The sequence below is a fragment of the Erpetoichthys calabaricus genome, chromosome 11 (genome assembly GCF_900747795.2).
Source record: "Erpetoichthys calabaricus chromosome 11, fErpCal1.3, whole genome shotgun sequence".
NCBI lineage: Eukaryota > Metazoa > Chordata > Cladistia > Polypteriformes > Polypteridae > Erpetoichthys > Erpetoichthys calabaricus.
This window is the reverse complement of record NC_041404.2, coordinates 57,255,771-57,277,761: the sequence shown is the minus strand read 5'-3', so window position 1 is coordinate 57,277,761 and position 21,991 is coordinate 57,255,771. Positions and strand designations below refer to the sequence as shown.

The following is a 21,991-nucleotide window of genomic DNA, read 5'->3' as shown; positions in this document are numbered from 1 at the left end:
ATCTCATTCAGATCATTAGCTCTGTATTTTGTTCCCAGCTTATAGCCAGTGACAGTTTTCATCAAGTCCCACGACTTCCTTATTGTTGTTCTGCTGTAACTTGTGCTCAAGTCTGTCTCTGTAGTGGGCTTTCCCCTCACAGAGCTGCTTACTAAGTTCTGAGGTGTGAGGAGAGACAAGGAATATGTGGGCAGAAATGCGATGGACATGGAGGTACAGTGGAAGAGAGAACAAAGGAGGCCAATATAGAGATGGATGGATAAAGTAAAAGAAGATGTGAAGGAAAATGAGCTTGACTGGGGAGGAACAAGATGTATGTGGAGAAGATTAATTAAGCACATGGACCCCACAAAGAAGAAGAAGAAAAAGAAGATGAAGAAGAGACTATTTGACTCTCACATAGGGGCTGCTGTGCTGGTCGGCTTTTTCATCATTAACAACGACAGCACATTTAAAATCTCATAGAGCACCACAAGCCAGTAAAGTTGATTTATTTAAGAGTTGCTCAAACCCAGCCATCCAGTCATCAGTCAGTGATGGCACTTGAAGTGAAAGTGTTCAGCCTCAGACTAGTTGGCTCTTTTTCTCTTCTCGTATTCATTAACAGACCTTTCGACATGACGGCATGGCACTAGTGGACAAGCCCTGCCTGTACTCTTTTCAAAAGAGATTGGCTTTGTTTTCGTAGCGACTGCAGAATAGCCAGGAAACTCCAAAGCGTGGCTCACTGACACCCCCCCCCAAAACCCCCCACCCCAAACCACCACCACACACCCCCGCCCCTTCGTCCCCTGTGGCTCTTCATTAAGGTCGGCTCGGCTCGCAGGCTATAAAGGCAGCTGTTAGCCTGGGAAGCGACTCACACTGAACAAGCTAGAAAAGAGCTCGCCAACGGGAGGCCCCAGCAGGGTTGCTGTTGAATAATCCCTTCTGACAGCGGGCACCAGCGCCTTGGAGAAAGTTTTTCAGGTAAAAATTGAAGGATTCTATACAGTATTGGAAGAGGGAACTTTCTGCTTGGTCACAGTAATAATATGTACATGGTTTTACAATGAAATAACTAGAAGATTGGCTACAAGAACGTTCAGGTATTGAATGCAAATTAGCGATGTGTAAGTCAGATTTAAGATGGACTGTGCGGGCGGGCAGGCGGGCGGTCAAGGGGTGAAGGAGCTCGACTGACATGAGCAGAACAAAGTTTAACATGTGACGCCGATTCAAGTGGCTAAAGAAAGGACACCTAGGTGTGTAAGTTCAAACTGTATAATATGGTGTCCGTAAAGAAACTCTTCTCCATGATATGGAGCAATTGAAAGTGTTATCTATCTAGTATATAGTGCCTGTCATATTTTTTATCAATCTATATCCAGTATTTAATGCATTTCTTATCTCTTTATTACACAGTGTACTAAGTATCATATAGTGCATTTTATATCTGTCTATTTCATATTTCCTGCCTATTTATCTGCTACCTAAATATCTATCATATAGTGCCCTTCATATATCTATCTATCATATAGCACCTTACACATATCTTTCATGTCTACCTATCATATAGGGCCTTTCATATCAATCTGATAACTCTTACTCTTATAGTGCCATTCACATTTATCTATCATATAGTGACTTTAACATACTGTATCAATCATAATAAAGCCTTATACATATCTTTCACAACTATTATATCCATCCATCCATCCATTTTCCAACCCGCTGAATCCGAACACAGGGTCACGGGGGCCTGCTGGAGCCAATCCCAGCCAACATAGGGCACAAGGCAGGAACCAATCCCGGGCAGGGTGCCAACCCACCGCAGACAACTATTATATAGTGCTTTCATATCTATCTATCATATAGTGCCTTTTGTATCTATCTGATAATTCATACCTATCTGTCATATAGCACCTTTGATATTACCTATATTTCTATCATATAGTGCTGTTCACATGTATCTGCCATGTAGTGCCTTTAACATATCTATCTGTCATATAGAGCCTTATAAATATCTTTTGTAGCTATTTGGTATTTCCTATTTAACTATCCCTCACCTAGTGCCTTTGATATTACCTATATATCTATCTATTATATAGTGCCTTTCCTGTCTATCTATTAGATAGATAGATAGATAGATAGATAGATAGATAGATAGATAGATAGATAGATAGATAGATAGATAGATAGATAGATAGATAGATAGATAGAGGAAAGGCACTATAAGATAAATAGATAGATAAATAGATAGAACGTGTAGATAGATAGATATGAAAGGCACTATATGATAGATAGATATGCTTAGTGTCTTATACATGTCTTGCATATCTATCTATCATATAGTGCCTTTCATATCTATCTAATATTTGTTATCTGTATATGTATCATATAGTGCCTTTCACATATCTTTCACATGCATTTATTAGCACCTTTCATATCTATCTGTTAATTATATAATGCCTTTTGTATCTATTATATAGTGCCTTTCATCTCTCTATTATATAGTGCCTTTAATTATCTGTCATAAAGTGCCTTTCACATCTATTCATCCTATAATGCCTTTCATATCTGACTATTTGATATTACCTATATAGCTATCATATAGTGCCTTTCACTTTATCTGTCAATCTGTCATATAGTACTTTCACATGTCTACCTATCTATCTAAAGAAAGGATTGTTTATGTGATTTCAGATATAGTCATTACAAAATTCAAACATCTATGAGTTCTACTCTCAGCAGTATCACAAGGTAGTTTAAAAGTAACACACACTTCAAAGAAGTCGGCTATGTGAAGGATGGGCGCAGGTGCGGATTACAGTACGTTGCAGCAGCCCGCACACCACGAACAACCCGGATTGGGACCTGAGTGCAGTGGGTGACATCTTAGCACCACACTGGAGCAGTGTGATGAGGCTTTTTATGGTGGATGGAGTGCCAATCCTGCCGCCAACCCCCAAGTTTTCCCTGCAAGTCAGAGGTGTGAAGTCATGTTCCAAAAGCTACAATGAACCACAAATGCATTACAAAAGAAGAGCTTGGGATATTACACTTGCCATCAGTAAAGAACAACAAAAGAAGAAGGGCAACCGGGGCCAATTGTAATGGTTGTTTTAAAAACAACCCCATGATATTAATATAACACCTTGCAGCAAAACCTACCAAAAGATTCATCGGTGACAATGCCCTGCTACACAAGCACTTTCACAACTCCGTGGAGTCTAACAACACAACGATTGCATTGCTCATCCTTGAAGCAGATCAAATGTGCTCACAGCCAACCACCTGACCCACAGCCAGTACACGCACCATGTCGGCAGAGTAAGCAATTTGAAACCTTCTTTCTGGGGCACAGGCACCCTCAAGACACTCAGTGGCTGATAAACCCCCGAAGGTAGTGACAAAAAGAACACAATAAAGACGGAGAAACATTCAAAGAATAGAAAACAAACAAAACAAAAACAGCAGCTCCAACCTGCAGCTGCACCCACACAAAGCTCCGCCCACTCACCTGTCATCCTCTTCTTCAATGTTGATTTTTGGCAGTAGGCAGACCAGCTTTCAGGTGCACTACCGCCACCTACTGAACTGGAGAGTGAAGTGAAGATAGTGAAAGTGCCCCATCATTTATAACTCCCATCTTAAATTATGCTATTCTGTCCCATCAACTCCTTCCTCTGTTTTTCATACACTTTACATTTCAGACATATTATTATTATTTAAAGTATCTATCTATCTATCTATTAGTTATATAGTGCATTTCATAACTATCGATCTATCTATTAGTTATATAGTGCATTTCATATCTACAGTATCTATCTATTAGTTATATAGTGCATTTCATATCTATCTATCTATCTATCTATTAGTTATATAGTGCATTTCATATCTACAGTATCTATCTATTAGTTATATAGTGCATTTCATATCTACAGTATCTATCTATCTATTAGTTATATAGTGCATTTCATATCTATCTATCTATCTATCTATATATTAGTTATATAGTGCATTTCATATCTATCTATCTATCTATCTATTAGTTATATAGTGCATTTCATATCTATCTATCTATCTATCTATTAGTTATATAGTGCATTTCATATCTATCTGTCTATTAGTTATATAGTGCATTTCATATCTATCTATCTATCTATCTATCTATCTATTAGTTATATAGTGCATTTCATATCTACAGTATCTATCTATTAGTTATATAGTGCATTTCATATCTACAGTATCTATCTATTAGTTATATAGTGCATATCATATCTACAGTATCTATCTATTAGTTATATAGTGCATTTCATATCTACAGTATCTATCTATCTATTAGTTATATAGTGCACTTCATATCTATCTATCTATCTATCTATCTATTATATAGTGCCTCTCCTATCTATCTATCTTTCTTTCCCTTTCCTTTTCTTCCGGTCCTTCTGGAAATGGCACCCTGATGGCCCGTGTCTCCAGTTCCTATAGGTGTACTCTTTTTTCAGGATCTGGGGACTTTTAAGAAACCCAGGAACTTTTTGTACCATTCCCACTGCATGAATTTGTAGTGCGCCTTTTAGCTCCTCCTCCTCCTCCAGGGTACGAACTTTTCATCCAATCAGGAACTATCACGGGTGGGCCCCGAGCGATGAATTGTGCTGTTTGGTTCATCACAAATGAGTACTGGTGCCAATTTACAAATCTCTTAGTAGTTTGGACTTTGTTTTTGGTAAAGATGGAGCCCCGCACTTCATCATTTTTTCTAGTCTTGTCCCTGGTGGGCCTCATCACACAGCACATCGCAGCACTGATCTAACCCTGTGAAAGCACAGTCGCTTCAGAGCAGCAAGGTACAGGGTCCCCCCAGTCACCTCTGGTATCACTCCACTCTTATGTCGCCTCCCTGGTGCACCGTGACATACGCTACATTGAAGCAATGAAATACAGGGGGGGTCCCCTGTGTACTCCCAATCATGCCATAGCCACCTCCCTGGTGTGCCATACCGTGCTTCGCATTGAAGCAATCATCTCACCCCATGGAAAACAAAATGGGCTAACTTTATGAGAGTTCGATGACACACCATTAATCCGCATGTCTGTTTACTTTAGCAGTCACATTTGTGCAGCAGCCATCAGCCGCTACTTAATTAGTCAAAATGTGGGCAAGAACAACGCAACAAAGGCATCTCTGATGAGACCTAAATTTGCATCAATGTGCATTTCATAATAAACAGAGCGCACAACCGGATGACACAAGTTGTGTAATATCTGAATGAAAGAAATGCAAGTATCAATCCAGAAAAATAAATCCGTCCATCCATCTATTATCCAACCTGCTATATCCTAACTACAGGGTCACGGGGGTCTGCTGGTGCCAGTCCCAGCCAACACAGGGGCATGGCAGGAAACAAACCCCGGGCAGGGTGCCAGCCCACCGCAGAGAAAAATAAATAAATAAATAAAAATAATAATTCACCAGGAGCAGTTACAAAGGAGCACTTCCAGCCAACTTGCCTAACATGTAGCACCTTTCAGACAGAAACCCAACAGAGTGTAACTGCAGCTTGCAGTACCTACATTGACAGTCACCTAAGCCACGCCCACAACGTCAATCATGACCCGCTGCCCTCTCGTAACGCCCACAACATCACGACATGCCCATACCAAGGTGCCTTTATTGAACCGTCCATTTTGAGCATCACACGTGTCAGGCCTAAAGTAAGAATGAATTGACGTGCCCACCCATTGCACTCTCCATCCGGTCCATTCTCTCTCTGACCAATTTTTGCACACGGTGCTCCTGCCTGACTGTGATTATTGTTCTGCTGCCTTTTAACACGTCGAGGTCAAAATTAACATTATTATCACGTAATGGGGAATATGGAAGTCACAGGAGCTCAAAGGAGTCGGACCAGTGCTTGAACTGGGCCAGTGCTCACTGGCATACAATACTAGCATCTCTTCCAGTTTCCACGTGGCTCCTTATCTATCTATTTATCATATAGTGTCTTACACCAACTGTATCTATTATAGAACTTTGCAAACTATTAATGTCTAATTTGATGCCTTATGTAACTACATATCTATTTGTTTTATAGTGTCTTTTATATCTATGTGTAATATAGTGCCTTTCATCTATCTAACAATTATATACACTTTTACATCTATTAATCTATAACATTTCACATGTATTTCTCCAATCATATAGTAGCCTTCTTATTTATGTATCTATTATATAATGCTTTTCAACTATCCATTACAGATGTTTTTTATCCATTGATCTGTTACAGGGTGTCTTTAATATCTATCTATTTCTTCCACCTATTCATCTATAATATAGTGCCTTTAACCATATATACACATTTCATATCTATTCATCTGTACCATTTAAAATCTATTTATCTACCGACCATAGAGTGCCTTTCATATCTATCTGTCTATCTATTATACTGTGCCTTCCATGCCCATCTATCTATCTATCTATCATATACTACCTTTTATCTATCTATCTATCTATCATATAGTACCTTTTATCTATCTATCTATCTATCTATCTATTGTGAAATAGTATGGCCCGGACACAGACAGGCAGACACGTTTAAAGCCATCACCACACGTTTATTTACACTAATTATCATACAAGTCTCTAAGTGCACCGCCACCAAACACAAACCCCAGCAGTCTCCCAAAGTCCAGGCTCCTCTTTAAGCCACTTCTCTTTCTCTTTCTCTTTCTCTCTCTCTCTCTCTCTCAGGCCTCTCGTTGCCGTCTCCTCTCCGACCTCGTCCTTCTCCTCACCCGACTCCAGCCTTGATTGAAGGGAGGTGGCCCCTTAAATAGGCAGGTGGCTGATGACCACACCCGGCCACCTGCCACACTATCTATCTGATAGGAAAAGCACTATAAAATAGATAGATAGATAGATAGATAGATAGATAGATAGATAGATAGATAGATAGATAGATAGATAGATAGATAGATAGATAGATAGATAGATGGGCATGGAAGGCACAGTATAATAGATAGATAGATAGATAGATAGATAGATAGATAGATAGATAGATAGATAGATAGATAGATAGATAGATAGATAGATAGATAGTGCTTTTCCTATCTATCTATCTATCTATCTATCTATTATATAGTGCCTTTCATATCTATCTATCTATCTATCTATCTATTATACTGTGCCTTCCATGCCCATCTATCTATCTATCTATCTATCTATCTACCATATAGTGCCTTTTGCATCTATCTATCCATCTGTTATATAGTGCCTTTCATGCCCATCTATATATCCATCCATCCTATATGCCTTATACAGTTTATATATATTGATCTTTAGCATAATATAGTGCCTTTTACCTATCTATCTATTATAGAGATTTTACATCTATTGATCTGTTGTAGGTTGTCTTTCAAATCTATCATATAATGCCTTTCCCATCTGCCTATCTTTCATATAATAGGTACCAAATAAATTAAATGCATTATTATTATGATATTATTGCCTTTCACCTATCTATCTATCCATCCATTCATTATCCAACCCATAGTACCCTAACTACAGGATCTCGGGGGTCATCTGGAGCCAATCCCAAACAACACAGGGTGCAAGGCAGGTAACAAACCCCGGGCAGGGTGCCAGCCCACCACAGCCTATCTATCTATCACAGACTTTTTATATCTATTTATCTGTTAAATAGTATTTTTCATATCTATTTCTCTACCAGTCATATACTGCCTTTCCTATCTGGTTATCATTTATACTATGGCCTTCATATTGTTCTAGCAATCTGTTATACAGTGACTTTCACATCTATCTATCTATCTATCTATCATATAGTGCCTTTCTTCTATCCATCTATCTGTCTAGTGCCTTTCCTGTCTAGCTCTCTTTTTAAGATAATACCTGTCCTCTGTCTCTTTGATTTTTTTTTAACTCTACCACTAATAATTGTAACAACTAAAGCTAGTTGTGGTCAATCAATCTACAGTCTCTATATAAAATATAGTTCCCTTCATGTCAATCAATTTACAATAGCTATATATAGTATAATGCTTTTCATGTCAGTCTATTCCATAATGAAGTGTTTTTCTAAACTGTCTATATACTTATCTATTCATCATTAGTGCGTTTCAGATCAATCATATATATTGTCTTTCATGTTAATAAATCTACAGTAGCTATATATAATACAATACCTTTCAAGTCTGTCTGCTATGATATAGTGCTCTATCTATCTATCTATCTATCAAGTCTTTGATATCAAACCATAAATAATATAGTTCCTTTCATGTCAATCAAACTGCAGTATCTTTTTTAATAATTTTTTATTTGATTTTAAAAAAATAGGAAATCAATAATAAATTTAAAAAAGAAATTTCCATATATAAATTTAAACCCCCAACGTCTTTATAAAATATAATGCCTTTCATGTCACTCAATCTACAATGTCTATATAAAATATAGTGCTTTTCATTTCAGTCTACTATGATATGGTGCTTTTCTAAACTGTCTATATATTTATCTATCATTATATTGTGCCTTTCATGTCGGCCTGCTATGCTATAGTGCTTTTTTATCTGTTAAATAGTGCCTTTCCTATCTACCTATTTATCTATGTAATATATAGTGCCTTTCCTATCTACCTATTTATCTATATATTATAAAGTGCCTTTCCTATCTACTTATCTATCTATCAAATATATACTGCCTTTCCTGTCTAGCTCTCCTTTTAAGATTATACCTGTCCTCTGTCTCTTTTGTTTGTTTTTTTTTTAAACTCTGCCGCTAATAATAGTACCCATTAAAGCTAGTTGAGGATCTGGACGCCAGCTCGCTTCAGACAGATTTCTGTTCGCTTAAAGCCCCGCACACGGCACAGACCCCAATAGCAGGCTGATGCGTGCCCGCGATGCTCGTCCCCGTCTCCTCCCGGCTATCGATAACGCCAATCACCCAATGACAGCAGTCGCGGCCAGGAAGTGTCCAGACGGCTATATTTAGACAGGACGGTGATTGCGCAGCTGATTGGGAGCTGCCTGAAGGACTCGAGTGGCTAAGCGTCGCCGAGGAGAAGCTTCTCGTTTGGAGGCTACGTGCTCAGCACCATTTTCAGGACGGATCACTCAGGTGAGGCGTACTTTAAAATGTTTCACAGCGGTGCAATTGGATTAATAGGGCAGGTGTTACTAATAATAAGCGGACTCGCGCTGATAATAAAAAAAAGGAGACGCTGGTTCCGCGAGGTTCTTCGCGCTCTTCACACAAAGAAACGGGCTGCTATAAGAACGAAGGAGAGGCAGAAATAGAAGAGAGTTATCATCACTTGACACAGTCCGGGATGGTGTCGTTTAAAATGCGAAAAGCCAGTAAGGGCAGCAGGCGGGTTCTTCAAATTAAGTAGGACGGCGCCTCCGCTTGCCCTCACCCGGCTCACAAAGCGGGCTGCGCAGCATATTTTTGCTTTCATTCGTTACGGCGATAGGCTGGTTGGTGCGTCCTTGGCTTGAGGAGCTTGACGAACACTAGCGCTGTCGTTAAGGGGCCGAACTTCCACTGTCTCAAAGTTAGAAAGCGTGTCTGATGTCCCGGAGGCTTTATTTATCTAGCTGGCATAAGAGGGGACGTGCGCTCTTTCGGAATAACCTACACGGAATGCACGTGGTCACTGAAAAAGGGCAAAGATGACGGGTGAAAACACAAAGCAGGCATAAAACACAAGTAAAGTGAATAGGCTGACGTTCGGCTGACGTAGACCCCTTGCGCTTATGGATTTTGTTCCCCAATAAAGAACAACCCGAGATCTGTCCGTGTGAATGGCCCAGCGATGCGCTGGCTTCCCGGCCAGGAATGATTTCACGACAGAGATAGGCTCCGCCTTCTAGCCAGCTGTCAATCATTTTACATTTGACCGCAGATGAGGAGTAACCAGGACTGTTAGTAGGGAAGGTGCCTGTGCAGAGTGAGGTGTTGATGACTTGTGCAACTGCAGAAATGAGCCCAATAGAGTCCAGGACAGTTTTAGGCCTTGGACAGTTTCAGCGACCTGAGACATTCTGAGGCCCTTAAGATGACGCCCCTGCCAGCTGCATCTCATTTGACTCCACCCACTTTCCACGCCCCCACCCCAGTGTTAACGGTACACTTTTGTGCTAAATGTATGGTGGCAAACTGAACCTGTGTACAAAAAGTATCTTCTATATAAACGTCTACGCATGGAAGTGTGTGTGTATGTCTGTCTGTCCGGCCCGGAAACGCGCGGCTACAGCATGAAGCTCAATGGGCCGGCAAGGCGGACCCAAGTTAATGAGTCGGAAGAACAAAGAAGTACAAGGCTACAGCATGACGCTGAAAGACAGCTACTCCATCGCCAACGAAAGACAAACTTGCATAGCCGCTAATACACATGCGAGGCGAGCGTGTCAGCAAAACGAAACCTCTGAGGAGAGAGAAACTCGCTTAGCCGCTAATACACAAGTAAGGCGAGCGCATCGGCAAAACGAAACCTCCAAGGAGAGAGAAACTTGCTTAGCCGCTAATACACAAGCGAGGTGAGCGTGTCGGCAAAACGAAACCTCTGAGGAGAGAGAAACTCGCTTAGCCGCTAATAGATAAGCGAGGCGAGGGCATCAGCAAAACAAAACCTTCAAGGAGAGAGAAACTTGTTTAGCCGCTAATACACAAGTCAGGAGAGCGCATCGGCAAAACGAAACCTCCGAGGAGAGTGAAACTCGCTTAGCCGCTAATACACAAGCAAAGTGAGTGCGTTGGCAAAACGAAACCTCCAAGGAGAGAGAAGCTCACTTAGCCATTGATAGATAAGCGAGGCAATCGAATCAGCAAAACAAAACCTCTGAGGAGAGAGAAACTTGCTTAGCCGCTAATACACAAGTGAGGCGAGCGCGTTGGCAAAAGGAAACCTCCGAGGAGAGAGAAACTCGCTTAGCCGCTGATAGATAAACGAGGCGATCGCATCAGCAAAACAAAACCTTCAAGGAGAGAGAAACTTGCTTAGCCTCTAATACACAAGTGAGGCGAGCGTGTCGGCAAAACGAAACCAGCGACTCTGTATTTCAATTTTTTTTTGGGACAATTTCAATAGTTTCTAGAAAACCAGGCATTTTACAGCATGGGCGTACACAGCTAGTTTATTATAAATAATAAAAAAAAGCTTCACTGGGATAAACTGTCACGCTAATGTAATAAACGTCTCTTTGTACTTTGCTGCGAGGTTGTGTGCCATCCTCAATGGGTAAGAAAAGCCGCTTCGCTAACAGACTCAAACGACTACTTTATACCTCTTCGTGCTTCGGAGGGTGAGTGCATCATTACTCTGGAGCATAGACTCCGCCACAATGAATGTATTGTTAATATCTTCTTCTTCTTTCGGCTGCTCCCGTTAGGGGTTGCCACATCGGATCATCTTCTTCCATAATTAATGTATCATTAACATAAATATTAAAATTTTGTTGCACCAGTAATAATACATCCATCCATCCATCCATTTTCCAACCCACTGAATCCAAACACAGGGTCACGGGGGTCTGCTGGAGCCAATCCCAGCTAACACAGGGCGCAAGGCAGGAACCAATCCCGGGCAGGGCGCCAACCCACCGCAGGACACACACACACACACACACTAGGGCCAATTTAGAATCACCAATCCACCTAACCTGCATGTCTTTGGACTGTGGGAGGAAACCGGAGCGCCCGGAGGAAACCCACGCAGACACGGGGAGAACATGCAAACTCCACGCAGGGAGGACCCGGGAAGCGAACCCGGGGCTCCTAACTGCGAGGCAGCAGCGCTACCACTGCGCCACCGTGCCGCCAGTAATAATACAGTACTAATGATATAACACAGAGAGGAGGACCACAAAGACTGGACTCTAAAGAGGTCTAAAGGTCCGGCGCGTAGTGTTGCATATTTTGACTGAACACAAATGATATGATTTATTCGATTCAGAGTCTATATGAATATGTAGTGTTAATCGTAGCTGACTACAGCATATCATTTATTCTTCTTCGTCTTATTCCTTAGCATCTCCCATTTTTATGCGAGGTCAGCCTTCTGATTACCAGTGTAGATCCTTAGCCACAGAGCCACTACTCCGTGGAGTGCAGCATATAACTAACATACTGAAAAGTGCCATCTCAAGTTTGAGACATGGCAAACGCAGATATAAAACGTATATTATAAAATACAAAATGTTCAGATTTGTTTCTAATATATGACACCAAAATAACTGCTTTGCATGCAGAACTGAGAGACCTCGATGGTTTAGAAGTTTAGTAAATGCAGAATACACGTTTTAAGTGCAGGAACTAAAGGGAATTGAAATCATCATGAGGGGCGTCCGTTCCCCAGCAAAACAGGGGAGGGTGGCATCAATTTACGGACCTCATAGTGTCTGAAGTGCTCGGATCTGTCCGAGGCCTAAAACTGTCCTGACTGCAGCTGGACACTTCTCAAAATGAGTGAACGAGAGGCGGCGTGAAGGTGACAAGGTCAAAGTGGACAGGTGAAACGTCATTGTTGGAGAGCAGAGAGTAAATGGAGAATGTTCTGGAGTTGATCAGACTGGCCGGTAGAGGGGATGAGAACGGACTGCTGATGACAGCCATCTTTGTCTGAAAAAAAGTTTGCAAAGTTGTCGACAATCCAGGAGGTTGAGGATGGAGGTGGTGGAGGGTTTGAGAAGAAAGGTGAAGGTAGAGAGGAAGCTTCGGGTGCCAGATGTGTTGTTAATCCTGTTTCGAAAAAGAAACTTACCTTTGTAGTGGTTGCTCAGATTCTCACTGCTTTTAAACGGTGATGTATTTATTTTAATTTGGGGATGCCAGGAACTCGAACCTTCAAACGCTGAGACCCGCAAATGGCATTTTAACCAAAATGAAAGAGAATATATTGAATAGATAAATCAGTGCCTTGTAAATGGAAAAGGTGCTATTAAAAATTAAATTTATTATTATTATTATTATTACTAGGGGGCTTCACCCTCTGCTTGCTTCGCTTGCCAACTCCACCGGCCTGCGCTACAGGTTTTCTTTTTACCTCCTCTTTGCTCAGTCAGCTGCTGGCTTGCTGCTGCTGCTGCCGTGCCGTGTGATCTGCATCTTGCGTGGCGCACTTCTGTCGTATCACCTGTGTCCAGATAGACAGATACTTTATTAATCCCAAGGGGAAATTCACATACTCCAGCAGCAGCATACTGATAAAGAACAATATTAAATTAAAGAGTGATAACAATGCAGGTATACAGACAGACAATAACTTTGTATAATGTTAACATTTACCCCCCCGGGTGGAATATGAAGAGTCGCGTAGTGTGGGGGAGGAATGATCTCCTCAGTCTGTCAGTGGAGCAGGACGGTGACAGCAGTCTGTCGCTGAAGCTGCTCCTCTGTCTGGAGATGATCCTGTTCAGTGGATGCAGTGGATTCTCCATGATTGACAGGAGTCTGCTCAGCGCCCGTCGCTCTGCCACGGATGTCAAACTGTCCAGCTCCGCGCCTTCCTCACCAGTTTGTCCAGGCGTGAGGCGTCTCTCTTCTTTATGCTGCCTCCCCAGCACACCACCGTGTAGAAGACGGCGCTCGCCACAACCGTCTGATAGAACATCTGCAGCATCTTATTGCAGATGTTGAAGGATGCCAGCCTTCTAATGAAGTATAGCCGGCTCTGTCCTTTCTTGCACAGAGCATCAGTATTGGCAGTCCAGTCCAATTTATCATCCAGCTGCACTCCCAGGTATTTATAGGTCTGCACCATCTGCACACAGTCACCTCTGATGATCACGGGGTCCATGAGGGGTCTGGGCCTCCTAAAATCCACCACCAGCTCCTTGGTTTTGCTGGTGTTCAGGTGTAGGTGGTTAGAGTCGCACCATTTAACAAAGTCATTGATTAGGTCCCTATACTCCTCCTCCTGCCCATTCCTGATGCAGCCCACGATAGCAGTGTCATCAGTGAACTTTTGCACGTGGCAGGACTCCGAGTTGTATTGGAAGTCCGATGTATATAGGCTGAACAGGACCGGAGAAAGTACAGTCCCCTGTGGCGCTCCTGTGCTGCTGACCACAATGTCAGACCTGCAGTTCCCAAGACGCACATACTGAGGTCTGTCTGTAAGATAGTCCACGATCCATGCCACCAGGTATGAATCTACTCCCAGGTATGAATCTATATTCGATCTCTTTTCGCTTTTACCTTTTCGTGAATATCGCATTGAATTTTGATTCCGTGTTTGAAATGACATTGTGACAACGCAACGTATAACTGCCCATGAGTGAATCTCGTTTCTTTCTCTGTACAAGAAATGTGTCTGACAATAGCATTCACACAGATGAGAAATGACTGAACCGTGTGCGTGGTTGTAAATGTTTTAGATGTGGGTGAGGCTTTTAAAAATCTCTTTACATAAATTCTTCTCTCGCGGGATTTCTTTCACCAAACAACAAATCTTTGAATTCTCGCGGATTCGCCTCTTCATTGGGAAGAAACACAACTTTTCCCTGATGGCAACACAAATTAGACAATCTAGAAGTCTTCAACTTAAAGTTTAAATCTGAACAATATATTCGATCTCTTTTCACTGTTCCGTTATTTCACCGAGTAATAATTTCCATTTGTTTGCGCTAATGCGATCTTTACTATCATTTTTTTGAGACTTCCGAATTTTCGTACTTCCATTATCTCTAACCTGCTCTGCATGTGTACTGCGCCAACGTTTTTGAATTCTTTACGATGTTCTACTTTGTCATCTACTCTTTGTCTTTTATTTTGGGCTTGGCACTAAGACTCGTCTTGCGGGACGTGTAAGTGTCTCTCCGAGAAAATCACGTCTCGTCTCCTTCCTCTTCCAAGACTTTTTTTTTATAATAGAGAGATTATTATTTTATTACATAATGAAGCAAATACACTTAAATGACGCAAATGCAGGAACCCACCCGGATAACCCCAATGGCGATAACTAACATGGAACAAATGAAACCCGATGATACACTAAGCACAAAACGATTAAATGGCAAACACCGGTGACTAATGTCTAAACACAGTCCAATACAACAGAATGCAGATGACGGTGAAAAATGAACAGAACTCCCAGTTGAACAGCCTCTCGAATGTAATGAAAAGTTTCATCTTACCATAAAATTGATGTAAATGAAGATCCGCAGTGAATTTATAAAACGTGGCATGTGAGATATGGGTTGCCCGTAGCTGGCATACTCTCCTTGTTGTACTCGGATGTGTGCCAAAGATGGCTAGGAAAACAAGGCCACATCAATAGCAAAGGTAGGAGCAAAACAGTGCTTGATGTTTTATCCATCCATCCATCCATCCATCCATCCATCCTCTTCCGCTTATCCGAGGTCGGGTCGCGGGGGCAGCAGCTTGAGCAGAGATGCCCAGACTTCCCTCTCTCCGGCCACTTCTTCTAGCTCTTCTGGGAGAATGCAGAGGCGTTCCTAGGCCAGCCGGGAGGCATAGTCCCTCCAACGTGTCCTGGGTCTTCCCCGTGGCCTCCTCCCAGTTAGACGTGCCCGGAACACCTCACCAGGGAGGCGTCCAGGAGGCATCCTGATCAGATGCCCGAGCCACCTCATCTGACTCCTCTCGATGCAGAGGAGCAGCGGCTCTACTCTGAGTCCCTCCAGGATGACTGAGCTTCTCACCCTATCTTTAAGGGAGAGCCCAGACACCCTGCGGAGGAAACTCATTTCAGCCGCTTGTATTCGCGATTGTAATCAAATCCAAATGAATAGTGCAGTGCAGTGTCGTCCATAAATATATCCATCCATCCATCCATCCATTATCCAACCCACTATATCATAACACAGGGTCAGAGGGGTCTGCTGGAGTCAAACCCGGTCAACACAGGGCGCAAGGCAGGAAACAAACCCCGGGCAGGGCACCAGTCCACCGCAGCCATCCATTATCCAACCCGCTATATCTTAACACAGGGTCACGGGGGTCTGCTGGAGCCAATCCCAGCCTGGAAGGATGCAAGGCAGGAAACAAACAGCAAACTGCAGGGCACAAACGCCCACACCCACACACCAAGCACACACACTCGGGACAACTTAGGACTGTGGGAGGAATTTGGGACTTTCATTAGTTGTCAGTTATAATCATCAACATTAAAAGAAATAAACATTTGAAATACATCAGTCTGTGTGTAATGAATGAATCTAATATACAAGTTTCACTTTTTGAATGGAATTACTGAAATAAATCGATTTTGTCATGATATTCTAATTTTATGACCAGCACCTGTAAGTGGTGGTCCTCCCGGGAAAACACTGCTGTAGGCGCATCAGCTGCATGAAAGTTTTCATCAGCACGATCAGCTGGGGACCAGTCAGATGATGCTGGTACCTCACTTTCGTTTTTGATAACCATCTCCAGATCACTTGCGTCAAACTTGGAGTCTGACAAGTCAGGGTCTTATTCAGCGAAATTAAGTAAGACGTCCCCACTTTGCACATTCGCTTTGGTCCCTCACCAGATGTCAGTGCAATTTTAGAAGTTGTTTGCTCTTCGCTACTGGTGCATGCGTAGGGAATCGAGGTTAAATCAACAAAGCTCTGTAACTTTGTTTCTAGCAAAGAGAGTCGGACTGAAATGTAAGGGTGAGTTTTGTCGCAGTTTACAGCTGATTACCATCCTCTACTCCTGAATTTTGACAAAAGTCGACATCAGCCCTGAAAGAGTTCAGTAGCACATTTCCCATGCTCAATGTGCTTTTCCATCACAACGACTGTTTTCAGGAACCAGGGGCTTTTTAGAAACTTTGGAAGCGTTGCAGCATTCCCACTGCCATAACTCAGGCCATTTGTAGTTTGTGGTACTTTTTGCTTTGCGCCCTCACCCACCATAACCTATCGTCTATGGGGGAGGAGCGAAAGCTTTTGATTCAATCTCAGGTTTTCAACAGATCTCGACGTTTTAGGGTCCCCTGATTCTGAAAACATCTATCTCCATCTGAGATGCCTGTGTGTCACAGTTTCTTGAGGATGGTCTATGCCGAAAATGGCTGGATGGAAAAATACCAAATTCGAAACTTCAGCCTGTTATGAGAGGACGGTGTGCAGATTAGTTTTTGAACCAAGAGAAAGAGGCACTCGAGAGGAACCCTCAAATTCTTCAATGAATTCTGAATTCTTCTCGCCAGTTGCTACCGTAATGACCTGCTTTATGATCAGAAAGATCAGCATCAGAGCGGTAAATAATTACAGAAATGTTATAGACGAGTTCGGGTAACTTGGACATACAGTGGTGCTTGAAAGTTTGTGAACCCTTTAGAATTTTCTATGTTTCTGCATAAATATGACCTAAAACATCATCAGATTTTTCACTCAAGTCCTAAAAGTAGATAAAGAGAAACCAGTTAAACAAATGAGACAAAAATATTATACTTGGGTCATTTATTTATTCACAGAGGGACTACCACCTAGCGTGTGGGGTGTGACAATTACCCAAATAACTTGTCTCCCCATGTCCTACTGTCATAGTGGCATCCCGGCTGAATAAGGATCCCGCTACAGCTCCTGCTGAGATGCCTTCGAAGCGGTAATCTGCCCAGTAAACCCATGATCGCATTCAAAGCAATAAGGTGTGGGGGTCTCTCGGATCACACCACACTTCGCACCACATCACTCTTTACTGCCTCCTCCCTGGTGTGCCACGCCATACACTGCACTGAAGCAATCGAGTGCAAGGGGTCTCCCGTGAAATCCCAATCACGCCTCCCAGGTGTGTCACGCCATGCACAGCATTGAAGCAATCGTTTCAAAGCAGTGTCTCCCAGGTGAACTCTTGAATGCACCGCACTTCACACCATACCAGAGCAATCAGGTAGAGGGTCCCCCGTGAACTTCCAATCACGTCACACTTTGCACCACCTCACTCTTCTTTACACATCACATATATTCCAGACCGGTTACAGCTCCTATTGTGAGGTGGGAACGCAATACACGGAAGTGGCCCGGGGGTCTACATCATGCAGGTTCCTGAAAACAAAGTACCTGCGGTGGGAAAACATCATTAGTCTTCAAGAAGCACCAAACACGCCATGTTGTGTTAAACCGTTAGGGCTAGGAATGGGCTGCAGGGCATGAGATTTAGAGCTTTCCGTACGCAGAGCGTGAATCAGCGTCAGTGTGTTTACTGCATTTTGGTTTTTGATTCTGTGAAATGACAGCAGGTAGCCAATATAAACTAACGAAGGAACAAAAACAATCACTAGTGCAAATACGCAGCATTGGCCCTCTTAAAAGAAGAAGTAAAATAAGAGTTTGTACCACCATATTCATCACTTTTGGGGTTTGATGTTTGTCACGTCAATGCACATTATAATAACAGCTCGGTGATGCGAATTATTATAGGTGTGAGACGTCATTTAGCTTGATTGGCTGCATTTCCCTACTTTATCGAAGGTGTCGCCAATTCCCATTTTCTCCAAAATGTTGCGAACGTATGGGTAGGAGTTGCCGTTGTGAGCGACCTCACGCAGGTTTATTCTTGTCATTGTCTCCCTCAACATGCTAGGTGGCAGTCCCCCTGGGTTACGGTACCACTACAGATACCCACAGGGCATATTGGGAACCGTAGTTCTTTACGTCAGCCCTGTTGGGTTCTGTGGTCGGGAATTAGAGAGTCCTACATTTGTGACTCTCAGGATCAATGGAAGTACTCCCAGGTTTTGTATAAGAGGATCAGCCTGTCTCAATACAGGGAGCCAGAGGAGGAAGGAAGAGGAAGACAAAGTTTGCCTGGAGGAGCGGAGGAGAGACGACAGAGTTACTGAGTGTTAGCGTTATAGTTCATGGTGTGGGAAACGCTTGTGTGTAAGAGTGTCGTACAATTACTGGATGTTGTGTCCATGCCTTTGTGTTGGGAGTTTGGGGGGCTGAAGCACCCCCTGGTGGTCACACCATAAATACGCACATGGTCTTCCTTCAAGTCTGCTTTTATAAATCTTGACTCTTTTAGTGCATACTCAAAATTTGAGGACCTCCTTTCTACTAAAGAGTTTTGTGTGTTTTGTTTCTTGCAGACATGCGGCCTCGATCCCAGCTGCTATCCAAGAAGCATCTGCCCACAATATGTGAAGCGTATGAGGAGCTTTTCCAGGACCGAATCATTTCGAGGTCAGCGGTCATCCGGGCCGATCCTCTGTCTGCTGATGATTACCTGCAGTCCATCTGTCAACTCGCCACTCCAACGTTTCCGGCCCTTCAGAGCCACACGCGGGACACGCAGAGCATTAATAAAACCAACCAGGTAAAGCACAGCCAGCGCTTAACCAGGCTACCTCTTCTGGCCCGACCGTTAACCCCCATAATTCACTGTCATCAGGATGGGTCTATCAGTCCCAGTGAGCCTCATCCAGGGAAGGCAGGCCACGGTATAAAAGCTACCAGCCATTTTCATCCCGACCCACTGGAACAGCTTTATGGACAGCAGGAGAAGCTCCACCTAAAAGAAGTTGAGGGCAAATCCAGACTGAACAGACGGCCACAGCCGAGAAGCGAGGTGGGATGCAGCCCTGTCCAGGAGGTTGGCATTCCCGCAGTCCAATTAAGCTCTCATACAGCAAGGTCAGAAAAAAGCAGCCATGATGGCCTACCACGAACAAACAGTTTCCCTCAGCTTGGCTCTCCCAGACTCGTACAGCGGAAAAGCAGTTGCCCAGAGATCGGCGAGCATAAGGATAAGCTCTGGAATTCTGCAGATGTGACGGCTGGAACTGCGATGAGTCCAATAAAGTTAAAGATTCCCAGTATAAAGAAAGGGAGCACTGCTTCTGGTATGTCAGAAAGCACCGAGGACTGTCCGTTAGCAGGCGCTGATGAGAATAAAGTACTGTTTGACTGGACGCCGAAGTGCAGGAACATCTGGAAGGCTACGAGATTCCAGACCTGCATGCTTCCGATCATTGCCGAACTGTAACTGGGACAACTGCAGGCAGTGAGTTGATTGATGGACCAAAAAAAAAGGAGACAAAGATCTGGCTTACCTCGTTGAGTCACATCGCAAACAGGATGGACATTGTTTTGTCTCTAGGAACTGTATTGGTGACCTCGTCCCAGAAGGGGTTTGTAGGACTTTATAGTAACAGACGAGATTTTTCTGGTCGATATAAAGATAATGTGCTGTGTGACTAGAGTGACACCTGCTGCTCAGCACAGTAATGACATGTTGTCAAGATATTCCTTCACTTACCTAGCAAATTTACTGAGACCAATTCTAAGAGCAACAGTCCATCCCAGCCATACTGGAACAAAAAGGCAGGAACCAGGATGCCAGTTCATCACAGGGCACACTTGCATTGGGACACCGGTTATAAAATGAGAAACTCAGGGGCGGGGTAGGGCCTCATGGGTACAACTCAACGTTAGGGGGGGATAAGCTTAGTGTGACCAATGTGTAAGGGTCAGCAGCATACTGGGTACAAAACTGTAACATAGAAGTAAATCATCTGGTCATGCCAGTCAGTTTTATTTATTTTCATAGTTCGAAAGACAGATATTACTTTATTGTCCGCAAAGGGAAATTCAAACTTTACAGAACCATCAAGAAATTTATATTATAAATTCTGATGACATTCGTCACACCATCACCCTCTGCTTCCTGTGTCTGAGCAAGTTCTGCACCCATCTACAAATGTCACCCTGAACTCCCACTTCTTTTAGTTTGATGTGGCACCTTATCAAATGCTTTCTAAAGTCCAGATAAATAATCTCATCTGCTCCTCTCTGCTCAAATCCTTTTGTTGCCTCCTCATAGAATTCCAGCCTGTTAGTAAAACACGACCTCCTTCTTCTGACCCCACGCTGACTGTCCCTAATAACTCCTGTCCTTGGCAGGTGTTGCTCAATAATTTCTTCCATTAATTAATCTGTGATGCTTAATAAGCTTACTGGCCCATAGTTGCTTGGATGGGAAAGGCGCTATATAAATAAAATGTATTCTTCTTATTATTATTATTGGATCTGCCTGGTCACCCTTTTTATAATACAATATTTGCCATTTTTCTTTCCTTCACAATTTCCCCAGTGCGTGGTGACTTCCTAAAAATATGTGTCAAGGGTTTATATCTGTACTCACTGGCCTCCTTAAGAACTCCATGATTTATGATTTTCCCCAGTATGCAATGACTTTTTAAAATATGCATCAAGGGGTTTCTATCTGTCTTTACTAAGCAAGGTAAAAACTCTGTGGTAAATAATATCTGGTTCTATATGATTTGTTCAATTTCTGCCTATTTTAATCTGAGCAGCTCTTCTCTCTCTAAAATTTCCCAATAACCTCAGTCCCTCCTTATCTGTCCCTTTTACCTCTGGGAGGTGATCCACATCCTCATACTGATGAAGCCCTCACAAAAACGCAAGTTCAGAGCATCTCCTATCAGGGATGGCACGCGGAACGATTTTCAATGGCACTGATTGAATTGAAATATAGTAAATATATATATACATTTTACTGTGGCAGTAACTGTGTATTTTTGTTTATTCCTGCCTTGCGCCCTGTGCTGGCTGGGATTGGCTCCAGCAGACCCCCGTGACCTATGTTAGGACATATAATGACTGACTGACTACATTTTAATTACAGCGCCCGCAACTACGTTTTGCGCACGCGACTCACATGTAAAGGGAAAGCATGTGTTTAGTGTGGTACGTTAAAACCAACATCTTGTTACATTTAAATTACAGCGCATGCGTTCGCGCTCCACGTCCCCACCTACGTTTTGCGCATGCGACTCACATGTAAAGGGAAAGCATGTGTTTAGTGCCGGCCATGGTACGTTAAAACAAACCTCGTTATTATAAAGTAATATCCTGCCCTAAAATGACTCATAAAAGACAAAAACTTGATGTTCGCTCCATGGATTTGTACAAGAAAAGAATCGTGCTGTGTGTGCGTTATGCTGTGAAAGTGACGTGTGTCGTACGTCAAGTGTACAAAGACGTTATCAAACTAAACATCAGTCCAGGT

The 21,991-nt window shown here is 42.8% G+C and overlaps 1 protein-coding gene across 2 annotated transcripts; it reads left to right on the top strand.

Annotated features, from left to right (window-relative positions):
* The first annotated feature begins 829 nt into the window (after positions 1-829).
* Positions 830-20,410, top strand: si:dkeyp-72g9.4 (uncharacterized). 2 transcript variants are annotated; one of them, XM_028812549.2, is made up of 2 exons: positions 830-969; positions 19,050-20,410. In XM_028812549.2, the coding sequence occupies exon 2, from the start codon at positions 19,052-19,054 to the stop codon at positions 19,943-19,945; it is 894 nt and encodes a 297-aa protein (XP_028668382.1). In that variant the 5' UTR covers positions 830-969; positions 19,050-19,051; the 3' UTR covers positions 19,946-20,410. The 2 variants fall into 2 exon arrangements, with proteins under 2 accessions (XP_028668382.1, XP_028668381.1); XM_028812548.2 differs by lacking the exon at positions 830-969 and adding an exon at positions 8,986-9,121.
* Positions 20,411-21,991: the final 1,581 nt, after the last annotated feature.

Bases quoted from the DNA above. Each gene is read 5' to 3' on its own strand.
- si:dkeyp-72g9.4 (XM_028812549.2), top strand. From the start codon at position 19,052: ATGCGGCCTCGATCCCAGCTGCTATCCAAGAAGCATCTGCCCACAATA.